We start from the raw sequence: 25820 nt of genomic DNA, 5'->3' as shown, positions 1-25820 counted from the left end.
AGATCCTCGGGAAGAAAAGTGCCATTCTTTAAGAAACAGGTCATTCTTGCAAACGGTTCCTGAGTCCCAACCCTCCATCTAGTGAACAGCTGGCTTAAAATTTATGACCGTCCCCTGTTGGTTTACAGATAAGAAATGGATATCTGCTCAGCCAGCTGCTGCACCTGCTGCTCTGGTCTCTTCTTTCATGATTGTGTGGATGAAATTCTGCAGAGCTGAGTTGATTCCACCTTCAATTACTTCATTCACCTTGGAAGCCCTTTGGCAGCTTTCAAAGCATCTTGTCAACTTTATCCTCGAGAGGACTGTCAGTGTTCTTTTCTGGGTGAAGCTGAAGCTGAACTTGAGAGTTCTCGTGGTGTTTTCATCTGAGCTTCTCCCAGGGTGTCTCATCATTTGCAGCAGAGGAAAGAAACTGGAAGAAAGAGTTCAGATTTGAATACTTACCTCTGGGCACTCTTCTCTCTCTTTCCTCCCTCCTTTCTGAAAATAGTGGGGTAATGTAATTTTTCAGCATCAAAAAATAACAATGGTTGGAATAGAAAGTAAGGTTTCTGGAAATCCTGTAACTGCATAGGCAACTCAAAAAAAAAAGACCAAGCCAGTCTCTAAGGTCACACCCACTCTCGACTTCTCCCAGTCGCTTCCTGGTTTAACACAGGGGCTGCCAAACTGCAGGGGGTCACCTGGAGGGCTTGCTAAAACCCAGAATGCTGGCCCCATCCAAGAGGTTCTGATTCAGTGGATCGGTGGAGAGGCCTAAGAATTTGTATTTCTTTTTTTTTTTTTACTTTTTTTTCATACAGCATGGGTAACTTGCAACTTTTTATTTATTTATTTTTATATATATTTATTTTATTTCATTTTTAAAATTTTTGGCTGTGTTGGGTCTTCGTTGCTGCGCACGGGCTTTCTCTAGTTGCAGTGAGCAGGGACTACTCTTCGTTGCGGTGCGCGGGCTTCTCATTGCGGTGGCTTCTCTTGTTGCGGAGCACAGGCTCTAGGCGCGCACGCTTCAGTAGTTGTGGCACGTGGGCTCAGTAGTTGTGGCACATGGGCTTAGTTGCTCTGTGGCATGTGGGATCTTCCCGGACCAGGGCTCGAACCCGTGTCCCCTGCATTGGCAGGCAGATTCTTAACCACTGCGCCACCAGAGGAATCCTTTTGCATTTCTAACAAGTTCCCAGGCACTGCTGGGTCTGCTGGTCCTGCGAACATACTTCGAGAACCATTGGCTTAAGTTTAATGGAAATGACATGAACTTTGAAGAAAGGCGGGCTTGGGCTTGAGTCCCAAACCTGCAGCTTCCTTACCAGCTGTGTGACTTTGGGACATGTGTGTGAGCATCTCTGCACTGAGTTCTTCATCCTTAAAATGGAGGAAATAACATCTACCCCACAGAGTTCATTGACTCAAAAAATATTTGTTTTATAACTGTTGCAGCACCAGGTTCTAAGCTACACAGTGAGGATATGACAATGGATGGGGCAGTCTTTGATGTCAAGGAATTTTGGGTGGTTGTGAAGACTAAAGAGATGAAACTTGCAAAGTTTGAGGACCACGAAAGATGCATAATAAGCATTAATTTTATTTCCCTCGAAGGAGGCAACATAATTCTTCTTTTACTTTTTTTTTTTTTTTGTCCAAGAAGAGAAATTTCTCAAATTTCACAGCATGGAACATAGAGCTATGAATCTCTCCTTGTCTAGATGGAAAATTTGAGGTATGGGCACTGTTATGGGTTGAATCGTGCCCTCCAAAAATTCATGTGTACCTTAGAGCACCCCCTGTGTACTCTACCACCTCAGAATGTGACTTATTTGGATATAGGGTCTTTGCAGATGTAGTCAAGTTCAGATGAGGTCATTAGGGTGGGCCCCAATCCAATATGACTGGTGTCCTTATAAAAAGGGGAATTCTGGACTCAGACATACACAGGGAAAATGCCATTTGAAGATTGGAGTTATGCTGCTACAAACCTAGGAACGCCAAGGATTGCTAGCTGGAGAGGCATGGAACAGATTCTCCCTCACAGCTTTGGAAGGAATCAACACTGCTGACACCTTGATTTCAGAGTTCTAGCCTCCAGAACTGTGAAAGAGTGGATTTCTGTTGTTTCAGCCACCCAGTTTGTGGTACGCTGTTACAGCAGCCCTAGCAGATTGATGCAGGTCTTGTGATGGATAATATGGCATCATTCATGGGTGCAGTGAGGAGAGGTGAAGGAGGACATTTACTTTTTATCCATACATCTCTCTGTTATTTGAATTTTTATATAAACATGCTGATAATTAAAAGATTTTAAATTAAATTAAAAAACTAAAAAAAGATTTTAGTGTAGGTATAATTACTGCTAAATAATCTGAAGAGTACACTCCTTTGCCTCTAGATCTTTTGAATCTCTCAGTTAACCAACCTCTCTAACCATCCGTCAGGTCACTCAGGGATGTCTGCACCAGGTTGGAGTTTAGATTAGTAGACCTCACTTCAATCTACAACAATATGAGATTTTCCAAAATGCCTGGGGAGTGTCTGTTGCAGGCAAAGCACAGTTATTCATTTAGGGGTTGTGACACAGAAATATGAGTCAGAGAATTTACCATCTAATTGGGACCAGATGAACTGAGAAGTAACAACAGAGCAAGGCAGTTGATGATCGTTATGCCATGAGTGGTGTGAAGGACGGAGGTCTCGCTTTCTAGAAGGATCGAGACTGTTTCTTGAAGGCCTGAGAAAGGGTGCTTCATGTGGGACTGGATGGGTGAAGAGGGTTACGCAGGGCATTCTATGGGGTCGGAAGAGACAGTGCAATGCTCTCTTCTGACTCTTTTATTTGGAGATCAGTTGTAAACCCAGGCCACTCTGAAGAAGTAAGTGACAAAGGCAGGGTGATACATTTAAAAAATATTTTATTTTTAAATTTATTTATTTATTTTGGGGGGGGCTTTTTATTTATTTATTTATTTTTGCTGTGTTGGGTCTTCATTTCTGTGCGAGGGCCTTCTCTAGTTGCGGCAAGTGGGGGCCACTCTTCATCGCGGTGCGCGGGCCTCTCACTATCGCGGCCTCTCTTGTTGCGGAGCACAGGCTCCAGATGCGCAGGCTCAGTAGTTGTGGCCCACGGGCCCAGCCGCTCTGCGGCATGTGGGAACCTCCGGGACCAGGGCTGGAACCCGTGTCCCCTGCATTGGCAGGCGGACTCCCAACCACTGCGCCACCAGGGAAGCCCTAAATTTATTTTTTTGAACAGGTAATACAGCCACATGGTAAGCAATTCAAAACGTATAAAGGGCACACGACAAAGATCTGCATTCTCTCCTTCACATGTGTACAGACTTTTCTGATTTCTTAGCTATTTCTAGAATGAAGATTAAGTTAACTGAGGCCCAGGATGACTAATTCCAGCTTTATGGGGCAGGGACTGGAGTCTGCTGGTGCAGAAACTTGGTCAGCTGCTGGGAGTCATTTCTAAAACCACCTGCCCGAGCACATTTTCAGCTACTCCTGCCCCCAGATCTTGACCCCGGGCTGCAGCCAAGTCTGCTTAAGCAAGAGCCAACATTTTGTTTGCTTTTAGGATCAGGTTGACCAGAGGAGGCCAGATGTTCTAGAGCTGATTCTCCCCTCACCCATCTCCAGTCTCCCCAGTGATGGCAGGAGGCTGGGTCAGAATCTCTCTGTTGGTGACACATGGCAATGACCTAGGGTGAGACTGTCTCAGAGAAGAGCCTGGGATTTTTATTCACAACTTTTGCAAACAGTACATCCACAGCTACACCGGTCACCAGCACAGTTTTCATTTTACAGGACAAGAGACACCTGCCCAGGTGTCTACTCAGCCTCTCTGGTTCTTGCATTCACACATCACACTCATCAGTGCCCGTAGCTGATAAGATCCCTGGGTGAGACACAGATAAGACATCAAACATAATAAAAGAAACTGTTTCTGTCACCCTCCCTCCACCAGCAGGCTGAGACTTCCTGATTTCCTAATTTTTCCTCTAAAGAACATTTTCCCATGGGTCAGAGAAACACAAGGACAATGTCAGCTCCAGCCCAGGTGGTAAAATATGGCTTCAGCCTCCACTGCCAAGTCCTCCCTACACCCCAGCTCTAAGAATCCTGACAAAACAAAACAAAACAAACAAAAAAACCCCAGTTTCCTCTAAGGGAGGCATTGCTTAAGAAAAAAAAAAAAAAAACTTGATTAAATTTTTTAGCAGGTAATTCACCCACATGGTAATCAATTCAAAAAATTTAAAGGGGTACAGAATAAAAAGTAAATGTCCCTCCCACCCCTGTCCCCCACCACCTAGTTCTCCTGCCAGGAAGTGATCCCTGCTGCCTTCAGACTTACTACTGAAGTTAGTTTGCACTCCTGGGGCAGCCTGTAGCACTGGTGGCACACAGAAGACATGATGGCAGCACTGACCATAGGCTTCTCTCTCTAGGAGAATAAAATCAGGGGCATGAGAATGCTCATGGAACAACATGCTGGTCACAAAAGCAAGGTATCATGCAGGGTTCCTTTAAATTAATTTTAATTATTCAGAATGGGACCGAATGTCAGATATTATAAACCAGGAGATTATAGACATGGATTGGAGGTAAAAAGATAGCTAGGAAGCATTAAAGAAATCACTTCTTTTTTAGATGCTTAAAGCATGTTATTTCTCAACTGTCACTTTCTCCCTGATATTATGATTCTGTATATATTTAGAGTATTCTTACTTTGTTGTATGTATTTTATACACTAGTACCTTAGTAGACTATTATGTGAATAGCACTCCCTGAGATTGTGCAGTGTACAACCTATTCAACTGTACACAGTGGTCCCTGTAAATGCCAGGACTGCCTTGATCATATCTGTATCCCCTCACCATATTCTTAGTGAATATTTTTAGTTGAATTACTTTGAGGTAAAAAGGCACCATCTCAAAGTGTTATGGCTTTGGGAATAGAGCAGGAATAAACTGACAGATGGCTGGAGAAATAAGCAGGGGCCAGGGAGTGAAGGCACTTGTATTTATTTTTTTTTATTTATTTATTTATATATTTTTGGCCGTACCGCATGGCATGTGAGATCTTAGTTCCTCGACCAGGGATCAAACCCACGCCCCTTGCATTGGAAGCGCAGAGTCTTAAACACTGGACCGCCAGGGAAGTCTCTGAAGGCACTTGTAGACCTTGTGAGGAGTCTGGTGCCAACCCTGAGGGCAACAGTGGGGCAGTGACTCAATCTGATTTGGATTTCAGATGGGTCACTCTGGCTGTAGCCTGTAGAGTGTCTTGGAGGAGAGGAGGGAGCAAAGCCTTAGAGAACAATGAGAAGGCTCCTCTAGGCAAGAAATCACTGTTTTGACTTCATTAGCAGTGCGGGTGGGAGACTGATGCAAGAGATATTTTGGAGGCGGAAAATAGATAGGGTCTCAGTGATTATACACAGGGCCTAAGAGAGAAAGGTGTCAAAGACATGGTTCCTGGCTTGAAGAGGTGCTAAATGTAGCGGTGTCAAAACTACAATGAGATATCACCTCACACTGGTCAGAATGGCCATCATCAAAAAATCTACAAACAATAAATGCTGAAGAGGGTGTGGAGAAAAGGGAACCCTCTTGCACTGTTGGTGGGAATGTAACTTGATACAGCCACTATGGAGAACAGTATGGAGGTTCCTTAAAAAACTAAAAATAAAACTACCATACGACCCAGCAATCCCACTACTGGGCATATACCCTGAGAAAACCATAATTCAAAAAGAGTCATGTACCACAATGTTCATTGCAGCTTTATTTACAATAGCCAGGACACGGAAGCAACCTAAATGTCCATCAACAGATGAATGGATAAAGAAGATGTGGTACATATATACAATGGAATATTACTCAGCCATAAAAAAGAATGAAATAATGCCATTTGCAGTGACAAGGATGGACCTAGAGATTGTCATACTGAGTGAAGTAAGTCAGACAGAGAAAGACAAATAACATATGATATCGCTTATATGTGGAATCTAAAAAAAGGTACAAATGAACTTATTTACAAAACAGAAATAGAGTCACAGATGTAGAAAACAAACTTACGGTTACCAAGGAGGAAAGGGGGGGAGGGACAAACAGGGAGATTGGGATTGACATATACATACTGCTATACATAAAATAGATAATGAATAAGAACCTACTGTATAGCACAGGGAACTCTGCTCAATACTCTGCAATGACCTATATGGGAAATGAACCTTAAAAAGAGTGGAGATATATATATATATATATATATATATATATATATAACTGATTCACTTTGCTGTACAGCAGAAACTAATACAACATTGTAAATCAACTATACTACAATAAAAATTAATTTCAAAAAACCCCTGAAGACCAGTATTGCCATCACAAAGTGGCTGATGGCACCATTCAGTTAGATACAGAACAGCAGTGCGGAGAGCAGTTGAAAACTATTTTAAATGTTGGATCTGATGTGCTTGAGGAATCCCCCACAGGCAGTTGCAGATAAGGACTGGGAGCTCAAGAGTAAGGGCTGTGGGCTTCCCTGGTGGTGCAGTGGTTGAGAATCTGCCTGCCAATGCAGGGGACATGGGTTCGAGCCCTGGTCTGGGAAGATCCCACATGCCGCGGAGCAACTGGGCCCGTGAGCCACAATTACTGAGCCTGCGCATCTGGAGCCTGTGCTCCGCAACAAGAGAGGCCGCGATAGTGAGAGGCCCGTGCACCGCGACGAAGAGTGACCCCCACTTGCCACAACTAGAGAAAGCCCTCACACAGAAACGAAGACCCAACACAGCCATAAATTAATTAATTAATTAATTAAAAAAAAAAAAAAGAGTAAGGGCTGAGCTCCAGATAGAAACTTGGAGTCATCAGTCCATGAAGGCAATTGAAGGCAATTGAAACTCTACATATAAGAGAGTTGAACTGAAGCTTAGAAAAGAAAGACTAGGATTTTAGTTTAACTAGAGGATGTGTAGGGAGAAGGGTGGATTTACAAGCTGAAGAAAAGAGCAAGTCAAAGAGAGCTATGGAGTTTGGAGTAAGTGGATGCTGTTAGTGATGTGCTGATAAATGTTGAACAACTGGCTCTTTAGGGAGGGGAAGGGAAGTCCTACTTTTTAATGTTTGCTGATTTCCATGGTGTGAATACTTCCATCAGCCAATTTTAAGCTATCAGTGTCATTGAGCATGGAGTTGGGAAGAGATGAGCACAGTCAGCTCTTGCCAACTCAGACAAGTGAACTCGAGTACACAGCTGCATGTGGCCCTGATGGAAACAGAGGATTCTGTCAGGCGGTAGTGGAGGATCCATTTAAGAGATAAAGTGGGGCTTCCCTGGTGGCATAGTGGTTGAGAATCCAGTGCAGGGGACACGGGTTCGAGCCCTGGTCCAGGAAGATCCCACATGCCGCGGAGCAGGTAAGCCAGTGCACCACAACTACTGAGCCTGCGCTCTAGAGCCTGCAAGCCACAACTACTGAAGCCCACATGCCTAGAGCCCGTGCTCTGCAACAAGAGAAGCCACCGCAATGAGAAGCCTGTGCACCACAACAAAGAGTAGCCCCCGCTCTCTACAACTAGGGAAAGCCCGCGCACAGCAACGAAGACCCAACGCAGCCAAAAATAAATAAATAAATTAATTAATTAATTAAAAAAAAAAAGAGAGATAAAGTGAACCACTGGTGTGGCCATAAAGACAGATAATAACAGGTGTTGACAAGCATGTGGAGAAATTGAAACCTTCATACATTGCTGGGGGGAATATTAAATGGTGCAACCACTGTGGAAGACAGTTCAGTAGTTCATCAAAAAGTTAGGCATAGAGTTACCTTTTGACCCAGCAACTCCACTGTGAAGTATATTCCCAAGAGACTGAAAACATATGTTCACACAAAAACTTGCATGTGAATATTCATAATAGCATTATTAATAATAGCCCCCAAATAGAAACAACCCAAATGTCCATCAACTGATGAATGGATAAATAAAATGTAGTACATCCATACAATGGAACATTAATGAGCCATAATATCAAGTACTGATACATCCTACAACATGATGAACCTTGAAAACAATACGCTAAGTAGAAGAAGCCAGATGGAAACGGCCACATATTGTAGGATTCCATTTATATGAAATGTCCAGAATAGGTAAATCCATAAAGACAGAAAGTAGATTTGTGGTATCCAGGGACTGGGAAGATGGTGAGTGACTGCTAATGAGTAAGCGTTTGACGACTCTTAAACCCCATTTTGAAAAACAGTGTACTAGGAGATCGTGGTGTTGCAGCTGCTCATGTGTATTTGTTCCACTGGAGTTACAGAAGCCTTGTCTGTCGACTTGGTTCTCTAGGCTAGAAGTCTGTCCTCCAGGTTCAAGTTCTCCATCATAAACAGTTAACACATCCAAACACCAAGCTATCCTTGGAGAGTTTTGCATCAGCCAGGGCCTAGATGGCCTGTTTCTTTCAGGCGTGATTAAAAGCCCAGGTGAAAACATTTAATGGAACATTTTGATCTCATTAAAAACCAAGAAAGGTACATCTTTGAAATACAATCCCATAAAGCCCTGCCTTGTAGACAGATGTGTGTACCAAACTCTCACCTATCAGAAAGGGATTAGAATTTATAAAGGGACATTTTGTTTCCTGGCTACAAAGCCATTTCAATCCTAGGGATATTTACAAGCAATATGAAAAGCCCTCTGCACCTGATGGACTGCCCGCTGTTACCGAGTGTCATAAATGTCAACGACCAGGCTTTCTCTTGGAGAGATTAGCTTTGGGGGAGTTGCTGGGGGAAAAAAGTGGAAAAAGGACAGATGTAGTTTCATATGTATGAGTAGACTAGGATCAGGGAAGAGGGTAAGTCAGCGCAGGTGGTAAACATCAGGGGAACCGAGGAGGATCGAACTGCTGCTGTCGTCTTTGCCGTTACGCCAGAAATGTCACCTGGCTCCTTTCTCCCTGTCCTATTGCCAGAAAGAGGAGAGAAGGACCTGAGTGACCCCTCCACGTGCCCTGTCTTCTTTAACCAGTAGCTGGCAGTAGCTGGCTTCTTCTTCTTTAACCAGTTTACAAAGAGCATTCCTGAACCTAATCTCCTAATTGTCTTGATAGTTTGATGTTAGGCAGTTTAGGGGGAAGGAATCTGTTAACCTTCCTAGCAGAGTGTTAGCACCCCTGTTCTATGGGGGAGGGAACTGAGGTATGTGGAGATTTAATAACGGGCCCATAATCATATAGTTTGGGGGTGTCAGGCCAAGATGAGAGTCTAGATCTTTTGGCTGTAATCTGGAGTGTCTGCACAGCTCCAGAGCTACTCTCAAGTCATGCCTTTTGCTCACCATTCAGTCACTCAACAAATACTTATTGTTTTATATTTATCATTTATTTTATTTTTAAACATTTTATTGAAGTATGTTGATTTACAATGTTGTGTTTAGTTTCTGCTGTACAGCAAAGTGAGTATTTACACATATCTATATATTCTTTTTCATATTCTTTTCCATTATGGTTTATCACAGGATATTGAATATAGTTCCCTGTGCTATACGGTAGGACCTTGTTAACAAATACTTATTGATAGCTATTGTGTGTCAGGCACTCTTCTGGGCTCTTTGGCTGCATCAGTGAGCAAAAACAGAGATCCCTGTTCTTCTGGAGCTTACATCTGATCTGGAGTGAGGGCAGGGGCAGAAATAGATAATAAATATAATGAATAACTAAGTTATAAAGTGTGTTTGAAGGTGATCCGTGCTATGGAAAAAAAAAGTCATTCAGGATTTGAGGATCAGTGGGACTGAGGGGAGTGGATTACAGCTGTAAACAGGGAGGTCAGGGCAGTAGGGATAATAGCAGGGGGGCTTGTGGGACTAAAGGGAAGATGCATGTAAAGTGCCCAGTCCAGAGCCTGGCACATGGGTGGTCATAAGCCCTCATTAGTGGCAGCTGTTATCACGGTACCAGTCCTGTCTCCTAAGAGCCCCCAACCAAGACTCTGCCCAAAATGGACAAGCAGCTTAGTTACAGACAGGTTAGACCTCAGGGTCAGGGGCCTGTCTGGCCCAGAGCATGGTGCCACAAACTGCCCCAGCTGGGTGTAGAGACCCCGTATCTGCTTTGTGTGTTGTGTCCACGGCCAAACCAGCAGGGCAGGTCCTGCTGGGGACACCAAGCACCATCTCTGCTGTATTTGATCAGAATGGAATCTGGAATTCCAGAGTAGAATAGAAAACGTGAAAGAAGGGGCAATGTAAGACCAGGGCTCCCCCATACTCCTGAGAGCCCCAGGGCTCCTGACACCGTGTTGCTAGGCAACAGCACACAGATTGAGAACAGCTGGCAGGGGTCAGCCTGCTTGGGGTGTGTCAGCTGGTGCCTGGTCTGGGAGAGAGGGGGCATCGCTTGTAGGTAGAGGTAACAACTGACTATGTAGGGGGATTAAAGGAAGGCCAAAAAGACATCCTTAACTCTGTGATTCTGCCTCATGCCTGCAATTTCACCTTTACGGATTTGCTCTTTCAAGTAAAGATTGGTGTTAAACTTTTTTTGAGTGTGGAACTTTTGATTCAAACAAAACCTAAACTGAGAAGAATAGCATGTTAAACAGATTTTTTTTTTTTAGAAGGGAATTTATTTATTTATTTATTTATTTATTTATGGCTGTGTTGGGTCTTCGTTTCTGTGCGAGGGCTTTCTCCAGTTGCGGCGAGCGGGGGCCACTCTTCATCGCGGTGCGCGGGCCTCTCACTGTCGCGGCCTCTCTTGTTGCGGAGCACAGGCTCAAGACGCGCAGGCTCAGTAGCTGTGGCTCACGGGCCTAGTAGCTCCGTGGCATGTGGGATCTTCCCAGACCAGGGCTCGAACCCGTGTGCCCTGCATTAGCAGGCAGATTCTCAACCACTGCGCCACCAGGTAAGCCCTAAACAGATTTTTAAAAACAACCTTGCTCCATTAAAGTGGGGAATCCCCACTCCCCTTTGAAGGGTCTGGCTTTCTAAACCCCTAGACTCTGGAGCAGAATTTGAAAGTGCCTGGGTTAAAATATTTCAGCCCCCTGTTAAAAAGTGAACAGCCTGTTGTGGGATAAAAATATTAAGCCATTTAAAAATTATGAATGCATTATTATAGATTTCAATGATTTTCCTGTGTGTGAGGGGCTGGATAACAGACTCCTTAGAGGATCTGATGAAAACAGTGCCCAGAAAAATGCATATACCTAAAATTCTGTATCTGGTTGTATGGGGAAAGTGGTCCCGGATCCTAGATTAAAGATCCCTGTCTTGTGTGAGATGTATTTATCTGATTTGCTTCCAAATGGGATAAATATTTAAGTCTTGAGGTATAGAAGAGTGAGGGTTTTGTTTGTTTGTTTGTTTGTTTTTTATTTTTATTTTATTTATTTTTGGCTGCGTTGGGTCTTCGCCGCTGTGCGCGGGTTCCCTCCAGTTGCGGCGAGCAGGGGCCACTTCTCGCCGCGGTGCACGGGCTTCTCACTGCAGTGGCCTCTCCCGTTGCGGAGCACGGGCTTCAATAGCTGTGGCACACAGGCCCAGCAGCTGTGGCGCATGGGCACAGCTGCTCCGCAGCATGTGGGATCCTCCCGGACCAGGGCTCGAACCCGTGTCCCCTGCATTGGCAGGCAGACTCCCAACCACTGCGCCACCAGGGAAGCCCAAAGAGTGAGTTTTGAAAGAGGGCGGAAGGAGAAAAAGATCTAGTGGGGAATCAGAATCTTGGAGGTAGAGCCCAGGAATCTGTATTTTTAATGTGATCTCCAGACGGTTGTGATGATCAAACAGATGTAGGCACCAGAGGTTGAGGGCTGGTATGTCTAGGCCTTTAGGGCCCAGGAGACACTGCTACTGAGTCAGCAGTCTTAAAAGGGTGGGAAGGAGGGAGGGAGAGAAGGGAGGAAAGAAGGAGTCTCTCCAGTCTGAGGGCTGGAGAACAATAGGAAAGGTACTGAGAGGTCAAGGTCACTGTGTCTCTGAGCCTCACTGGACCATCCACCCAAAACCTGAGTGAGGACACTCTAAAGCCCAGAGAACAAAGAACAGGAGTTTGGGAAACCATCCATCCCAGCTAGGGCTGGGCCACAGAGAAAGTCTCTTTGGGGCCCTGATGTTCAAATTCTGACATTTCACCGTGGTTTTCCATGTTCTGTGCTAAGTAGAGCTCACTCCTCCCTCCCAGTGAAGGGCTGGTCTCTCCTTGACAGTCAGGATTGTTTAATGAGATCTGCTCCCATCTAGGTCAGAGGCTTTCCAAGCAAAGTGGCATTTGCAGCTGAACCAACAAATACTTACTGACCCCACTGCACCAGCTCAGGTAGTTTGCCTGGTGCACCCGGCCCCCATACTGACATTCTCCCCAAAGGATCTGCCCTTCAGGGATGGTGAGAGGAGAAGGGGCTGAGCCTGCAGCTGGGGGAAGAGCAGGAGGGGGCCTCGTCCAGACCCCAAGGCCTCTAGTCAGAATCCGGGTTTACTTAAGAACCTGTTTCTTGACGCAGGTCCTGTCCCAGCCGAGACAAACCCAAGTTGTGTTGATCGCCTGCTTCCTTGGTGGCTGTGACTTTGTGCAGCACTGGCTCGGTGACTCTGAGACTCAGGATCTGAGACTCTGCTTGGCTCTGTCTGTTCTGTCTGTGGGAGGCGGTGGCCGAGGGGTTACCATTCTCCCCAGCAGTCTCTGGGCGGTGATTCTTTGTTTCACTGTCATTGTTTTACTCAAGTGTAGCCATTTATCCAAATTGAACAAGTTAAGATTTGTGCATTTCAATGTATATAAATTTTCCCTACAATTAAAAAAAGCCTAGAAAAAATAACAACTTCGAGTGGGGAGGAGTGGATAGAAGTAAATGAGGACTGCGTAGAGGTAGATGAGCAAGAATGGCAGAAACTGATAAGTATGGAGGCTAGGTGATGGGTACATAAGGGTCATCATATTCTGTCTTTTTAAAATATATATTTGAGGGACTTCCCTGGTGGCACAGTGGTTAAGAATCTGCCTGCGAATGCAGGGGACACGGGTTCGAGTCCTGGTCCGGGAAGATCCCACGTGCCACGGAGCAACTAAGCCCGTGCGTCACAACTACTGAGCCTGCATGCCACAACTACTGAAGCCCGCGCGCCTAGAGCCTGTGTTCCACAAGAGAAGCCACCGCAATGAGAAGCCCGCGCACAACAACGAAGACCCAACGCAGCCAAAAATAAATAAATAAGTTTATAAAAAAATAAAATTAAAATAAAAATATATTTGAAATTTATTGTAGTAAAAAGTGAAGAAATAAAAAAGACTTAGAAATGTCTGTTTTCTCTTAGAAATATCCCTCCCCGATCAAGAATCTTAAAGAAACTCATACTCCTTACCCTAGTAATCCCACTTCTGGGAATCTCTCCAAAGGAAATAATCAGAGATACACATAAAGCTTCATTGTAGTGCTATTTAAAATAAGGAAAAATTGGACAAAACTCAATGTCTGACAACACGAAAATGGTTAGAGAAATTATGGTGCAACCTTAAAGACACAGGAGAGTGTTTGTGACCTAAAATGTAAAAAAGAGTCAGAAGAAGAAACCACATACCATATGATCTTCATTTTGTTTTTTAAAATGCATATGCATGTATAGAAAATGAATTTGAAAAGAAATACAATAAAACGTTACAACTAGTGATCTCTGCTTGGTAGGCTTAGGGCAGATTTTAATTTTCTTTTTAATTCTAGCCTGTATTTTCAGCTTTTCTACAATTAACATTTATTACTTTGATAATTATTTTAAAAACTGAGAAGTGCCATTTTGAAGGAAGGGGGGAAAAGGTGGAAAGAAGAACAGATTTCCACGCACACACCAACCATAACATAATGAGGTATTGGAACTGGAAGGACTCTTAGAAGCTAGAAATCGCCTAAATCCAACTTCCTCATTTTACAAATGAGAAGACCGAGGCCCGGAGTGTCGAATGCCCAACTAAGCCATTTGTTCTTAGTCTCTCTGACTGCTTGTTTTAGTAGCTCACTGAGCTCTCATGGCCCCAGGACCTTTGCAGCCTATGCCATACCCACAATGTTAACAACTGGAGGCCCTGTTTGGGAAGCAGCCCTTGGACTCTCCAGTCAGTCTGGGCCACCTGTTGCCAGTGTCCTTGGCCAGCTGGGCTGGAGAAATGCCCTGGCAGGAAGAAGGCCAGTGGAACTCTAGACCTCACTGCCACCCAATCACCATGCTTGTCCCTCGGACAGTTGTAGCTGGCCATCTCTGTCTTCTCAGCTCTGCTGTGGCAGAGGTTACTTCTAGGCAACTAGGATATTTTTTGTCAGGTCTGGCTTGTCATGACTTTCAAACCATCATGAGTTGAAAAAGAAACAGTGTGGTTCAATGGTTCATATCAAGCTGGAGTCAGAGACATGTTGCAGTCTTTGCCAGAGTCCCTACACACTGTTTTCATCTGTTCGGACTGCTAAAACCGAATACGATAGACTGGGTGGCTTAAAAGGTGAACAGTTTATTTCTCACAGTTCTGGGAAGTCCAAGATCAAGGTGCTGGCAGATCCAGTATCTGGTGAGAGCATTCTTGCTGGTTTGCAGACAGCCGTCTTCATGCTATATCCTTACCAGGCCTGAGAAAGAGGGCTAGCTCTGCTTCCCTTCTTCTAAGGGCACTACTTCCTTCATGGGAGCTCCACCCTCATGACTAAATTATCTCCCAAAGGCTCCACCTACAAATACCATCATTTTAATTTATTTATTTTATTATTTTTGTCTGCGTTGGGTCTTCGTCGCTGCGCGTGGGCGTTCTCTAGCACGGGCTTCTCGTTGCGGTGGCCTCTCTTGCTGCGGAGCACGGGCCCTAGGCATGCAGGCCTCAGTAGTTGTGGCGCATGGGCTTAGCCGCTCCGCGGCATGCGGGATCCTCCTGGACCAGGGCTCGAACCCGTGTCCCCTGCATTGGCAGGCGGACTCCCAACCACTGCACCACCAGGGAAGCCCAATACCATCATTTTAGTGCTTCAACATATGAATTTCGGGAGGGACACAAACACACAGTTCATAACAGACATCAAGATCCTTCTCTGGAGAAAGCAGGGCCAGCAGGAGTGTACTATGACAAATAATTGTAGAGAACGGTGGAATACCGGAAATGAGCACGTGCATAAGTGTTTATAGTCTGTCTCCTCCCCACTGCAGCCCTGCCCCACATTCCCCACCTCATACACATCTACGCTCCTTGAGAGCTGTGACTTTGTCTCAGACACCACTGCTTCACCAGAACCTAGCACACAATAGGCCCTCAGTAAACACTTGTTGATCATGGAATGAGTGAACATCATTTTCCTAGAACGTAGAAGACCTGACATGTTCCAAGTTAACAGTATTTCCAGAATTTAAACAATTTTAATTCGAAAAGAGCAGAATGTTTGAAAAAAAGTAGTTTTTAGCATTAATATTTATTTGCACAACTGCAATGCAATGCTTTCAAAGAGTTGTCAATGGCAAACACATAAGCACCAAGGAACCACCATGGGCATCTCCAGGGAGACTGTCATGATGTCCACTCCAGTCTGTTGTCTTCCACTCCTTCCTCCACTGCTCCCTCTTGAACTTGGCCATCCAATTGACTGACATACATAATCTTATTTGGGGGATATTTCTTAAATTTAGACTACCAGATGATCCTGCTTCTACTCTCTGGAGGACTTATTAGGATAAGTCAGAGATTGGGCATGTTCCTGTAGCATAACTTTTTTAAAAAATTGTGATAAAATACACATAACGTAAAATGTACCATCCTAATCATTTTTAAGTGTACAGTTCGGGCATTAAGGACATTCACATTGTTGTGCTAGCGTCGCCACCATCCATCAACAGAATTATTTTCATCTTGCAAAACTGAAACTGCACTCAGGCGCCCAGCCGCTGGCAACCACTGTTCCGCTTTCTCTTTTCCTGAACTTGACTACTCTGCGCACCTCATATACGTGGAATCAGACAGCATTTGTTCGTTTGTGACTGGCTTATTTCACCTGGCATAATTTTCAGCTTTATGAACTGCTGTGGATTTTGGTTGGGGAGGGGAACCAACGCCAGCCCTAGGTAGAGCTGAGAAGTAAGGAGGGGCTTATCCCCATCTAGCCCACTTTCCTGCCCCATCCTTCCCTGAGTTCCCACTGACTTCAGGTCCCTACTCACGGCAAAGTGGCCTCACGACCTCATCCCATCTCCTGCTTACCTGGAGAGAGCCTCTGGTTTCCTTTGTGTGGGCCGTGTGTCCATGCCTTGGCAGAGGACAGATGGCCACCTCGTCTGACAATCCCGCCTAGATGGAATAGAATAAGGAGGGGATGTATCCTCCGAAGAGGCTCTGCTGCATGGGAGGGAGCTGTGGATAGTGGGCAGGCAAGAACCACAGGCGTCCCTGACGGGGAGGTCCTCCAACCAGGTTTAAGTGCCTTTCAGCCTTCCCATTCCACATGGCGCCAGGCTTGACTGTTTCCCCTTTGGGCCCTGTTCACAAAGGTTTTGATGCCTTGGCTTTTGTTGCAAAGTTTTCAGCAGCTTGAGTGCCAGTGCCGGGTCCCAGACACACTTTCACTGAGTGTGACTGTAGCCCACACAGGCTGCCCTCAAACACCAGCAGCCTGGAACACAGGCTACGGACTCAGATTGCCTGGGTTCGGTCCTAGCTTGGCAATCTCCAGGCTATGTGGCCTTGAGCAGGTAACTTCACCTCTTGACGCCTCAGTTTTCCCATCAGTAAAATGGCAAAATAATAATACCTACTCCATTAAGATGTTTTGAAGATTGAAAAACCTACTGCACTAAGTGCTTGACCTGTACCATCTTATTTATGATCACAACCAACCTACTACCCGTGGGAAAAAGGCACCCCCTTTCTGGGCACACTGCCTAGCATGAAGAACTTGAGCTAGATTTCAACTTTACTCACACTCTGAGTTGGGCAGCCTTCTGGAGAGCCTATATACACTGTACACAGCAGCCTTGCCATGAGGCAGGTACTTGTGTGTCCCCATTTTCCAGATGAGGCAGCTGTGGCTGAGAGAAGTTGAGCCCCGTGTGGTGATGGGGTGTGGAATCCCTTCTAGCTCGCCTATTTACTTAGTGCACGTGCCAGAGAAGCTAAGCACCACCTGTGCCGTGGACCACATCCCTTTGGCACCAGCTCATCAGCTTACACCTTGTGCATCTTCCACAGTAGATAGCGACCACATGCCTCTCTAGCACTTAATCTGTAGACTGGTGATACCAATCTCTAGTCTCTAATCTATTACTTTGACAATCATTTAAAAAACTAAGACATGTTATTCGAAAGAAGGGGGAAAGGTGGAAAGAAGCACACATTTGCATCCAGGCACCATCCTGGCTTGGTGATTATTTTTTCATTTCAGCAGTCCACTCACTACCCAGACAGCAAGGACCCCAAACATTGTGGGTCTGAGTGAATCGTTCTTCTGGAGCTGAAAGATCAGCGTTACCAATATTTGGCAAAGCAGATTCCAGCTTTGGGGGTTTTCCCTCTAGTTTCTTGTGTTCCCTGGGAGCATTACATGTGGCTGGGTGATTTAGGGGAGGGCAGATTGACTAAGGTGCCCACCCCTCGTTTTCAAACCCTTCCCTTCTTTCCCCGATGAACAGGCAGCAGCCACTGCTTCCTGTGCCCCATTTAAAATTGTGATTTGTGTCATCTCTTTGTGAATGGGGAGAACAAGGAATTGTATGCTGGACATACGAATTAAATCTATTCATGTGTCTCCTTTGTGAATCTGTATATTATGCAGACCGTATGCTCTCAAAGACAGATCACTGGTTAAACTGAGGTACTGTGGGGGAATTGATTTGTTCACAGAACTCTGAATATAATTGAGGAGCGCTGCCAGTTATGTCTCTGATTTAACTGTCCGTCTAAGCCTATGTCTTGGCTGGTGAGATAGCAAAGTATAGTTCAGATTCGAAACAGCTGCAGCAGAGCCAGCCACATTGGGTAGTGTAAATATCCCCAAGTGACATGAAGTAAAGTAGCACATATTGAAAGGGAAACTTTCTAAGGTTCGGAACCACCATTTTCCCGGCAAACCTCCCACCAGAGCAGGACCCAGGGGACACCAAATGAAAGACGATGCAAAGAGAAGCAGGCTGGGCCCATGTGTCTCCGAGAGGCCAAATGCAGTCAGAGTGACTGAAATGATCTGCTCGAACAGATTAGATGTTTTAACACCAATTCTTAGGCCTCAGAAGCAAGCCTGGCTGCTGGCAGACAACCAACACTGCCTTGCTTAATTTTTAGATTTGGCTGTTAAATTTCGCTCCGTGTGAGTCTGTGTTTGATGGGACTTATGAGGGTGGAAGATTCCTGGTAGCAAAGCCTGAGTTCTAGCTCAGTGACTTACCAGCTGTGTGACCTTGGACAAGCCATTTCACCCCATGGAGAGTGTTTACTCATCTGTGCAATGGAGGAAACACCCCCTGCTCTGCTTGCCTTCTGGGGAGTTTAAGGATCAAATAAGATGGTGTTTGGGAATGTAAAAGCACTGTGCAAATGACAGGCATAATTACGTTCGTGGGCAGAACATTGAATCCGTTCTGCCTGATTCACTCAATTCTCCATTTAATTTACATACTGTGGATTTTACCCCTCTTTCTTGCAGCAAAACCCTTTGGAGAGTATCATTTTTAGACCTGAATTGATATATGTGTAGTTGCCTTATTTATCCTCAGAGTCCTCTGGGATGAAGAAAAGAATGGAATTAAGAGGAAAAGTAGATCCAGAGTGATGGTAGCTCAAGGGCACAAAGAATTCCCACCCAGATGTTCTTTCTTTGCTAGATGACACTGACATCTAATCTAAAGCCAAAGCTTCTCATCAAAAGTTAGGCTCACAATTCCCCCAACTCCTCTTCTTCCTCCGCATCTGCTGCCTCTGGATGAAAGTGCCCAGTTTCTGCGTCGCTGTCCTGAGCCACACTGGACACAACATCTAGTACCTCTAAGTGCTGGGCAGACAATATATATTTGGTAAATATTTATAATAGAAGACAATAAAAATGGAGCTCTAAAATTGTTCTCTCATCACCCTAAGTTTCTGAAACTACAAATCAAGAAACAACATGTTTACTGTGTTTCCACAAGTCTGAAATAACACTGCTTCTAAGACCAAAAGAAAGCCTATGCTTAGTAGATGGGCCTGGAGTGAATAGCATAAGGTACAGGGAACCCCTAGTGTGTCTAAGGTTCCATGGAAGCCACGAGAAGCCAAGCTAGCACAGGAGAAATTGAACTGTTTTTTATGTACCAAAAAGAAAGGAAAAACTCCATCGGTTAAAACATGACACGATGCTTCCTTAATTGTGTCAGTTATAAGCCACAACTTGACTTCACAGGTGTTAAAATGTGAAAGAAATGTGCATCTTAGAAGAGATGAAAGGCAGTTTATTTACCCCCTCCAAAAAGTAAAGATTTCTTTTTTTGGTTCTGATACATTCTTAGGTTAGCCAACTTCAAACTGTCTCAGTTTTAGCCCCAGCTCCTTGCATTTATATATTATGCAATCATCCTTTCATATGGGTAGAAGGGGGACATTAATTCTATTTTTCTTATGGATACAGTAATACAAAGTACTTTAGGGCTTGAATATAGTTTTTGGTAAGTGAGGATTGTAAAATGCTTATCAGAGCCAAAATCACATTAATTCTATGGACTGTTGTTTATTATGAGATTTAAAAGAGTAAGAAGTGTTGAAGAGTATTTGGCACGTTTATTGTGCTTTCTTTTTCCCAAGTAGTGCTTTCGATGATTTTTGTTGTGGCTCTTGCTGTTTTATTTAATGCTTGATTTGGCAGTTTTGTTGTTGTTTTTGAGTTTATTCTTAGTTCAGGTAAAGCAACTGAACTGTGAGTTTTCATTGCACAGAGAAATTAGGCGTGAATAGGCTCATGTGATGAGAACCCATCACCTGCCTGGGCTAAATGTGACATTTTCATAAAATTCGAGGTGGGAATTCATAGTTTTTTTGGGCAGGAGAGAGCGTGAAGAATGCAAGGAAATCAGGGAAATAGAAATACAGCTTTTGTGACAATCCTTTGTAAATTTTTCATGGACCAGTCCCTGCTCATAAATTCTGCAGTTTGGGACAAGAAAAATTCCACCTGTTTGTAGCCTGTTCTTTAGTTACCTTCTCACATTCCTCTGGCCTATCAGGACATTTATACACAACCGCAAAGAGAGTCATTTAAAAAAAGAAAAGAAAAAAGGGTTTCTAGGGACTAGACCATGGCCGGTGGAGAGGAATGATCCAATAACCGTAGCTCCTGTATGTGCTTGATAACAATCATTTGGTTCCATGATGCCTTGTTCCCTGCCGGGGTCCCAGGGCCCGTTACTGTGATGATGAGTGTCAGTAGCCCTCGTACTGGGCAGGAAGTGGGTAGGAAGCTGTTATTGTTTGACCACTACTAATGCACATTGTGCCCACTCTTCTCTCATCTGCAGTCTGAGTACCACTACGAGTACACGGCCTGTGACAGCACGGGTTCCAGGTGGAGGGTCGCCGTGCCGCATACCCCGGGCCTGTGCACCAGCCTCCCTGACCCCGTCAAGGGCACCGAGTGCTGTAAGCAACCCTGCCTCTCAGCTTTGGCCTCTGCCCCAAGCCTCCTGCCATCCAAGTTAGGCCCTTCCTGACAGTGCGGCTGCCTTGAGGAATCAGATCTCACCCCGCCCCCCTCCCACGCCGCCAGTCCTCATCCCCAAACCTCTTGAGATTTGGTGCAGAAGTGTTATTTCGTGGATGCAAACTGGGTATCTCAATTTACTTTTGTTTTATTTTCAGATTTAAATCCCATCAGGGTATAAAGTAAAAATAATTCCGGCTGTGTGCCACTTAGATTATTTTCTCTGTTTACATACATTTTCTTTTTTTGGCTGTGCATTTCTCTCCAACCTACACTCACCAGCCATAGTCACTCATTTAGGAAAGATTGTGATTTGCAGTCATTCTTGAAAAAGAAGCCAGAGAAGATAACTTTCTGCAGAGACAGACCTTTATAATGCACTGGGCATTACTTCAGGGAACAAGAATCTTCCCTGACTGTGGAGCTGACCGTGCAGCCGGAAAGGTAGTGACTTCCCTGCAGCTCCCACCCCACCTCTGGGACTCTGCAGCTACAACTTTTCTACCACTGGCAGCTATTTCTCCTGAGCTGTTCTTTTTAGAAATGCATAAGGGGGGCAGTGGATAACAATAAAAATCAGGAACTAGAATCAAAGAATACTTGAAAATTTGGAAAGGAGATTGAGGGCACTTAAAATCTAAAATAAGCTTAGCCTGGTGCCTGGTTCAGCAGGTGAGCAAATAAATACTTGTTAAATCCATGAATGGATATTGCTAAGATCTGAGTAGAACTGAGGTGTGACTAATGGAAACAAATGAGCCATCTTCAGTAAACTTGGCCAGCGTTCTTGAGCACTATGTGCACCTGCTATGTGAACCACAAAGATAAATAAGGCACAGTCTCCGCCTTCAGAAGCATACAGTCTGGTGGAAGGAGCAGACACCCGTTCATCCATTCATTTTTTTCAGCAGACTTTATGTAGCCCCTGCTATGTCTGCGCCAGTCGCTGAGCCACCGTCCCTAGAGGAGCTCAGAGCCTAGTGGGAGGCACACATCAATATGATGTGTTGTATGAGGTGAAAAGAATGGGAGTTATGGATGCTTAGGGATCAGGAACCCCTGGGAGAACCACTCGAGCAAAAGCTTGGAGGTGGGAGAACATCAGACACATTCAGAGAAGAGCATGTGGGCTGGGGTGGAGGCAACACAGGGAGGGGATGGATGGGAGTAGGGTGGAGAAAGGTTTGTAGTGGGAGATCAAGCCGGAAAGTTAGGTTGGGGGAAAATTGGGGAAGAATTTGAATGCCAGGCTGACAGCTTAATTCTATAACCAAAAGTGGGGATGGTGCCTGATTATTTTTTAAATAACAGAAATAATAGTACCTATGAGTGTTTTAGAAAGATACTTCTGACCACCGAATGAGCAAAAACAAGAAACAGGGAACTAGTTAGGAGGACATTGCAATGGTTGAGCTAACAGGTCACAAGAATCCCAACTAGTACGGTGGCAGTGGGACCAGAAAGGAGAAGACAGAGGCCAGAAACTCAAGGGGGAAGTTCAAGGCTGAAGGGCTAGGTGCCATTCAGAGGGGTCAGCACGAGAGACCATGCTCTTCACTGGAGAGCTCTCAGAATGGCTGAGGCTACCCCTTAGACCCCTTAGGAAACGAGACTGACAGGGACAAACCCAAAGTCCTGCAACAAGGCCCTAAATCTTTTTTTTTTAAATATCAGCTTGGGAATTCCCTGACAGACCAGTGGTTAGGACTCGGCATTTTCACCGTCATGGCCCAGGTTCAATCCCCCGTCAGGGAATTAAGATCCTTTAAGCCATGTGGTGTGGTTTGACCAATAAATAAATAAATAAACAGATAGATAGAGTAAATAGAATAAAATAACAGCTTTATTGAGATATAATTTACATCAGAAGATTCACCCCTGTAGGTTATAAAGTTCAGTGGCTTTAGAATATTCACACAGTTGCATAACTATCACCACTATCTAATTGCGGAACATTTTCATCACCCCAAAAAGAAACATATCCATTAGCAATCTCTCCCCACGCCCCCTCCCCCAAGTCCCTGGTGCCACAAATCTCCCTTCTATCTCTACGGATTTGCCTATTCTGGACATTCCATGGAAGTGGAATCATACAAGATGCGCCCTGGCTCCAAATCTTAGTGGGGGAAGCTCCCAGGTCTCCATCCTCCGGTCCTCCCCCTAGGATGCACACAACCCACCCACTTCTCCTGCGTGGCAGCAGCCTCACCACCCACCCTTGTCCCCGCTCTGTGTTCCAGCCTTCTCTTGCAAAGCCGGGGAGTTTCTGGACATGAAGGACCAGGCGTGTAAGCCGTGTGCTGAGGGCCGCTACTCCCTTGGCACAGGCATCCGTTTCGACGAGTGGGATGAGCTGCCCCATGGCTTTGCCAGCCTCTCAACCAACATGGAGATCGAGGACAGCACCACAGATTCCACTGAGAACTGCACTTCGTGAGTCGCCCCTCTCCCAACACTCCGCGCCCACCCCCTTAGCCCCACGCCCCCCTTACCTCCCTGCTCCCCGTATTGGGGAGGGGGCTGCAGGAAGCACGCCACAGCCTCCTCTCCTGCGCCTGGGGGTGAGGGCTAGAGCAGGGCCCCACGGGACTGCTGGACGTGACATCCACATCAGCCCAACCTTACTGACCTAAGCTTCCCAGCGACTGACAGGTATTTGTGACAGGTGAAAAACACGGGGAGATAGAGACAGGTGGATAAGCTCAACAAGGGTTAAATGGCCCAGTCCAGTTAACACAAAATCCAACTGGATTCCACTATGGAAGTTTGGATCAGCCAATAAACTTCCTCAACTTGGTTGCAACACCATGTGCAAAGCCTTGGGTATCTTCCTGGCTTTGGTGCTAGCTTCTAAAACTGGTCTGAGTTTATGGGTTTGGGAGGATAAAGTAGGACCAGAGCTTTGGTCAGTGATGGCTGAGATCTTCCAAACCCTTTGAGACCCTGATGACCAGAAAATTCTCCAGCTCAGAAGGAAATCTTTTCAGTAATTGAAAGGCTCAGCCCAGGGTGCTTACAGAACGGGTGAGCTATCCTTATCAAATCGCCGGATATTTAATTCCAGGGATGGGAGTAACCTATCCCTGGAATTAAATGATGTGCCTTCTATAGTTCAGGCACTATTCTGGATGCTTTACGTATATTATTTTCTCTAATCCTCACAAGAACCCCTGTGACAGTGAAATAGATATTATTGTTCCCATTACACAGATGAGGAACTGGAAGCTCAGTGAGGTTCAGTGACTTGTCCTTCGTTACCTAGCTTACAACTGGGAGACTGGAATTCACACCCAGTCCAAGCTTTCCACTGCCCCATGCTGCTACCTTCAAATAACATTTAGTGCGTGCAAGGCAATATCCAGTCCTAGAGAGGAAAAGTAGGGGGATGCACAGATGTAAAAGACAATCTTCCTCTGCCCTCTGTTAAATATTGACAAAGAATACAGGAGAAAAGTACATGAAAGTTTCTCTTATACCCAAGCAATCAAAAGGATAAAAAAGGATTAATTGTATTACACCTGGATTTCTAAAGGTGGGAGCAATGTCTCCCATTCCTATACTTAAATCTCCTAGAAGCGCCATTGTCTGAGCCAGGCAGGAGGCCTCTAACAGTCCAATTTTAATGTTATTTTAGAGTTCAATATTATGAGTCAAAATCATTAGCATGACAACGTTCACAGCAGAGATAAAGCTGGAGAGGATTCAAGCTGGAAGGAGAGGGAATGTGTGGGTTAAGACAAGCAACCCCCATTTTAGTCCTAACAGAGAATGTGACTGACCCTGGACAAGGCGCAGGCCTGGCTCAGTGGGTCAGTCCCCACGTGCCTGAAAGCAGGGTTTCTCCCTGTCTGGGGAAGCAGTGAAAGTCCAGAAATCATTCTCTCTCAGCGAGGCCAGATGTGGGTCTGTTCAAAACGGCTTGTGTTTCCACAGCACAGACTGCTTCAGGGCCTGGATCTTAAGGCATCCCACGACATTCCCGGGAGGGGGAAAAAGGAGAAATGGAGAGGAAATGGCCACCTAGAGAGGGTTTGTGATTTCCCCACCGTGCCCCAGAAAGGCAATAGCAGCTGCTATCAGGTCACCAAGTGTCCGGCTTTCCTGCTCGACTGTGTATTTACCTGAATCCAAGCCCACTGCCCCCAAACTAACCCCGGCCAGTGGCGCCTCCCACCTGCTCTGCCTCTAGCGCCTCCCAGCTGGTCCCCGCTTCCAACCCCAGCTTCCTCCAGGCCACCGTCCACTCAGCAGCCAGATTGATCTTCTTAAACACAAGCCCAATCACAGTACTTTGCTGCTCAGAACTCTGGATTCTGTGGATTCCCACTGGAATAAAATCCAACACGTTGTCACAGCCTGCAGGGCCTCTGCCCCCTGCCCCTTCTTCCAGCCTCTCTCCAGTGCCTCTCCTCCTGCTTTCAGAGCGCCAGCCACGCTGGCCACCATGCTCCCGCCCTCCTGGCGCCTTTAACACGCTCTTCTGCAACTCTTCCCCCAGCTGACTCCTGCTTCACCCTCGGGTCTCTGCCTAAAAGTGACTGCCTCAAAGAAGCCATCCCTGACCCCACAGGCCCCTGTTACACACACATACATCATCTTGTATTTCTCCTTATGGCACTTACCATAGTTATTACTATGTGATTAACTGTGTGATAAGTTTCTGTCTCCTCCACTAGAAATAGAATGCAAGCTCCAAGAGGGAGGGGGTCAGGGCTGTCTTGTGCTTTGCTGTGTCTCCAGTATCTAACACCTGGCACAAAGCAGACACAAAATAAATAATTGGAAACAAAACAGGCCAACTGAATGGAGTTTCCATGGCAGGATCCTGAGCCTTCAGGGGATCATCCTTGGTCCCTGGGTAAATGTCCCAGGACTAAGGTGATGGAAACAGTCCTCAGATCCAAAACTGGGATAAGCAAAAGGGGATAAGAGTGAAAAGGGAGTCATGGAAAGGATGCTGTACGTTCATGGAGGAGAAAGAACAGAAGACCAAACACTGTGAAGGTGAAACAAGAATGAGAGAAAGCATTAAAAAGGGTCTCAAACTTTGGAAGCTTCTAAGTTTTCCTGTACAGTTTCTTCTTTCTGACCTGAATTTATAAACAGTGCTACCCAGTGT

General features: G+C 45.4%; 1 protein-coding gene across 2 annotated transcripts in view; it reads left to right on the top strand.

Moving 5' to 3' along the window:
• ELAPOR1 (endosome-lysosome associated apoptosis and autophagy regulator 1) overlaps positions 1-25820 on the top strand; it is a 71616-nt gene that overhangs the window by 16048 nt on the left and 29748 nt on the right. Inside the window, exons 2-3 of one of the 2 annotated variants that reach the window (XM_082383276.1) lie at positions 20520-20640; positions 22942-23134. In XM_082383276.1, coding sequence (XP_082239402.1) covers positions 20520-20640; positions 22942-23134 — 314 coding nt within the window. Of the gene's footprint in view, positions 1-20519; positions 20641-22941; positions 23135-25820 lie in introns of those variants that run through there. The other variant, XM_082383277.1, reaches the window with a different exon arrangement.

Source organism: Balaenoptera borealis, assembly GCF_965194805.1.
Source record: "Balaenoptera borealis genome assembly, chromosome: 1".
In the NCBI taxonomy this organism is placed as follows: domain Eukaryota; kingdom Metazoa; phylum Chordata; class Mammalia; order Artiodactyla; family Balaenopteridae; genus Balaenoptera; species Balaenoptera borealis.
The sequence above is the reverse complement of the archived record's forward strand: the minus strand, read 5'-3'. Positions and strand labels throughout refer to the sequence as shown.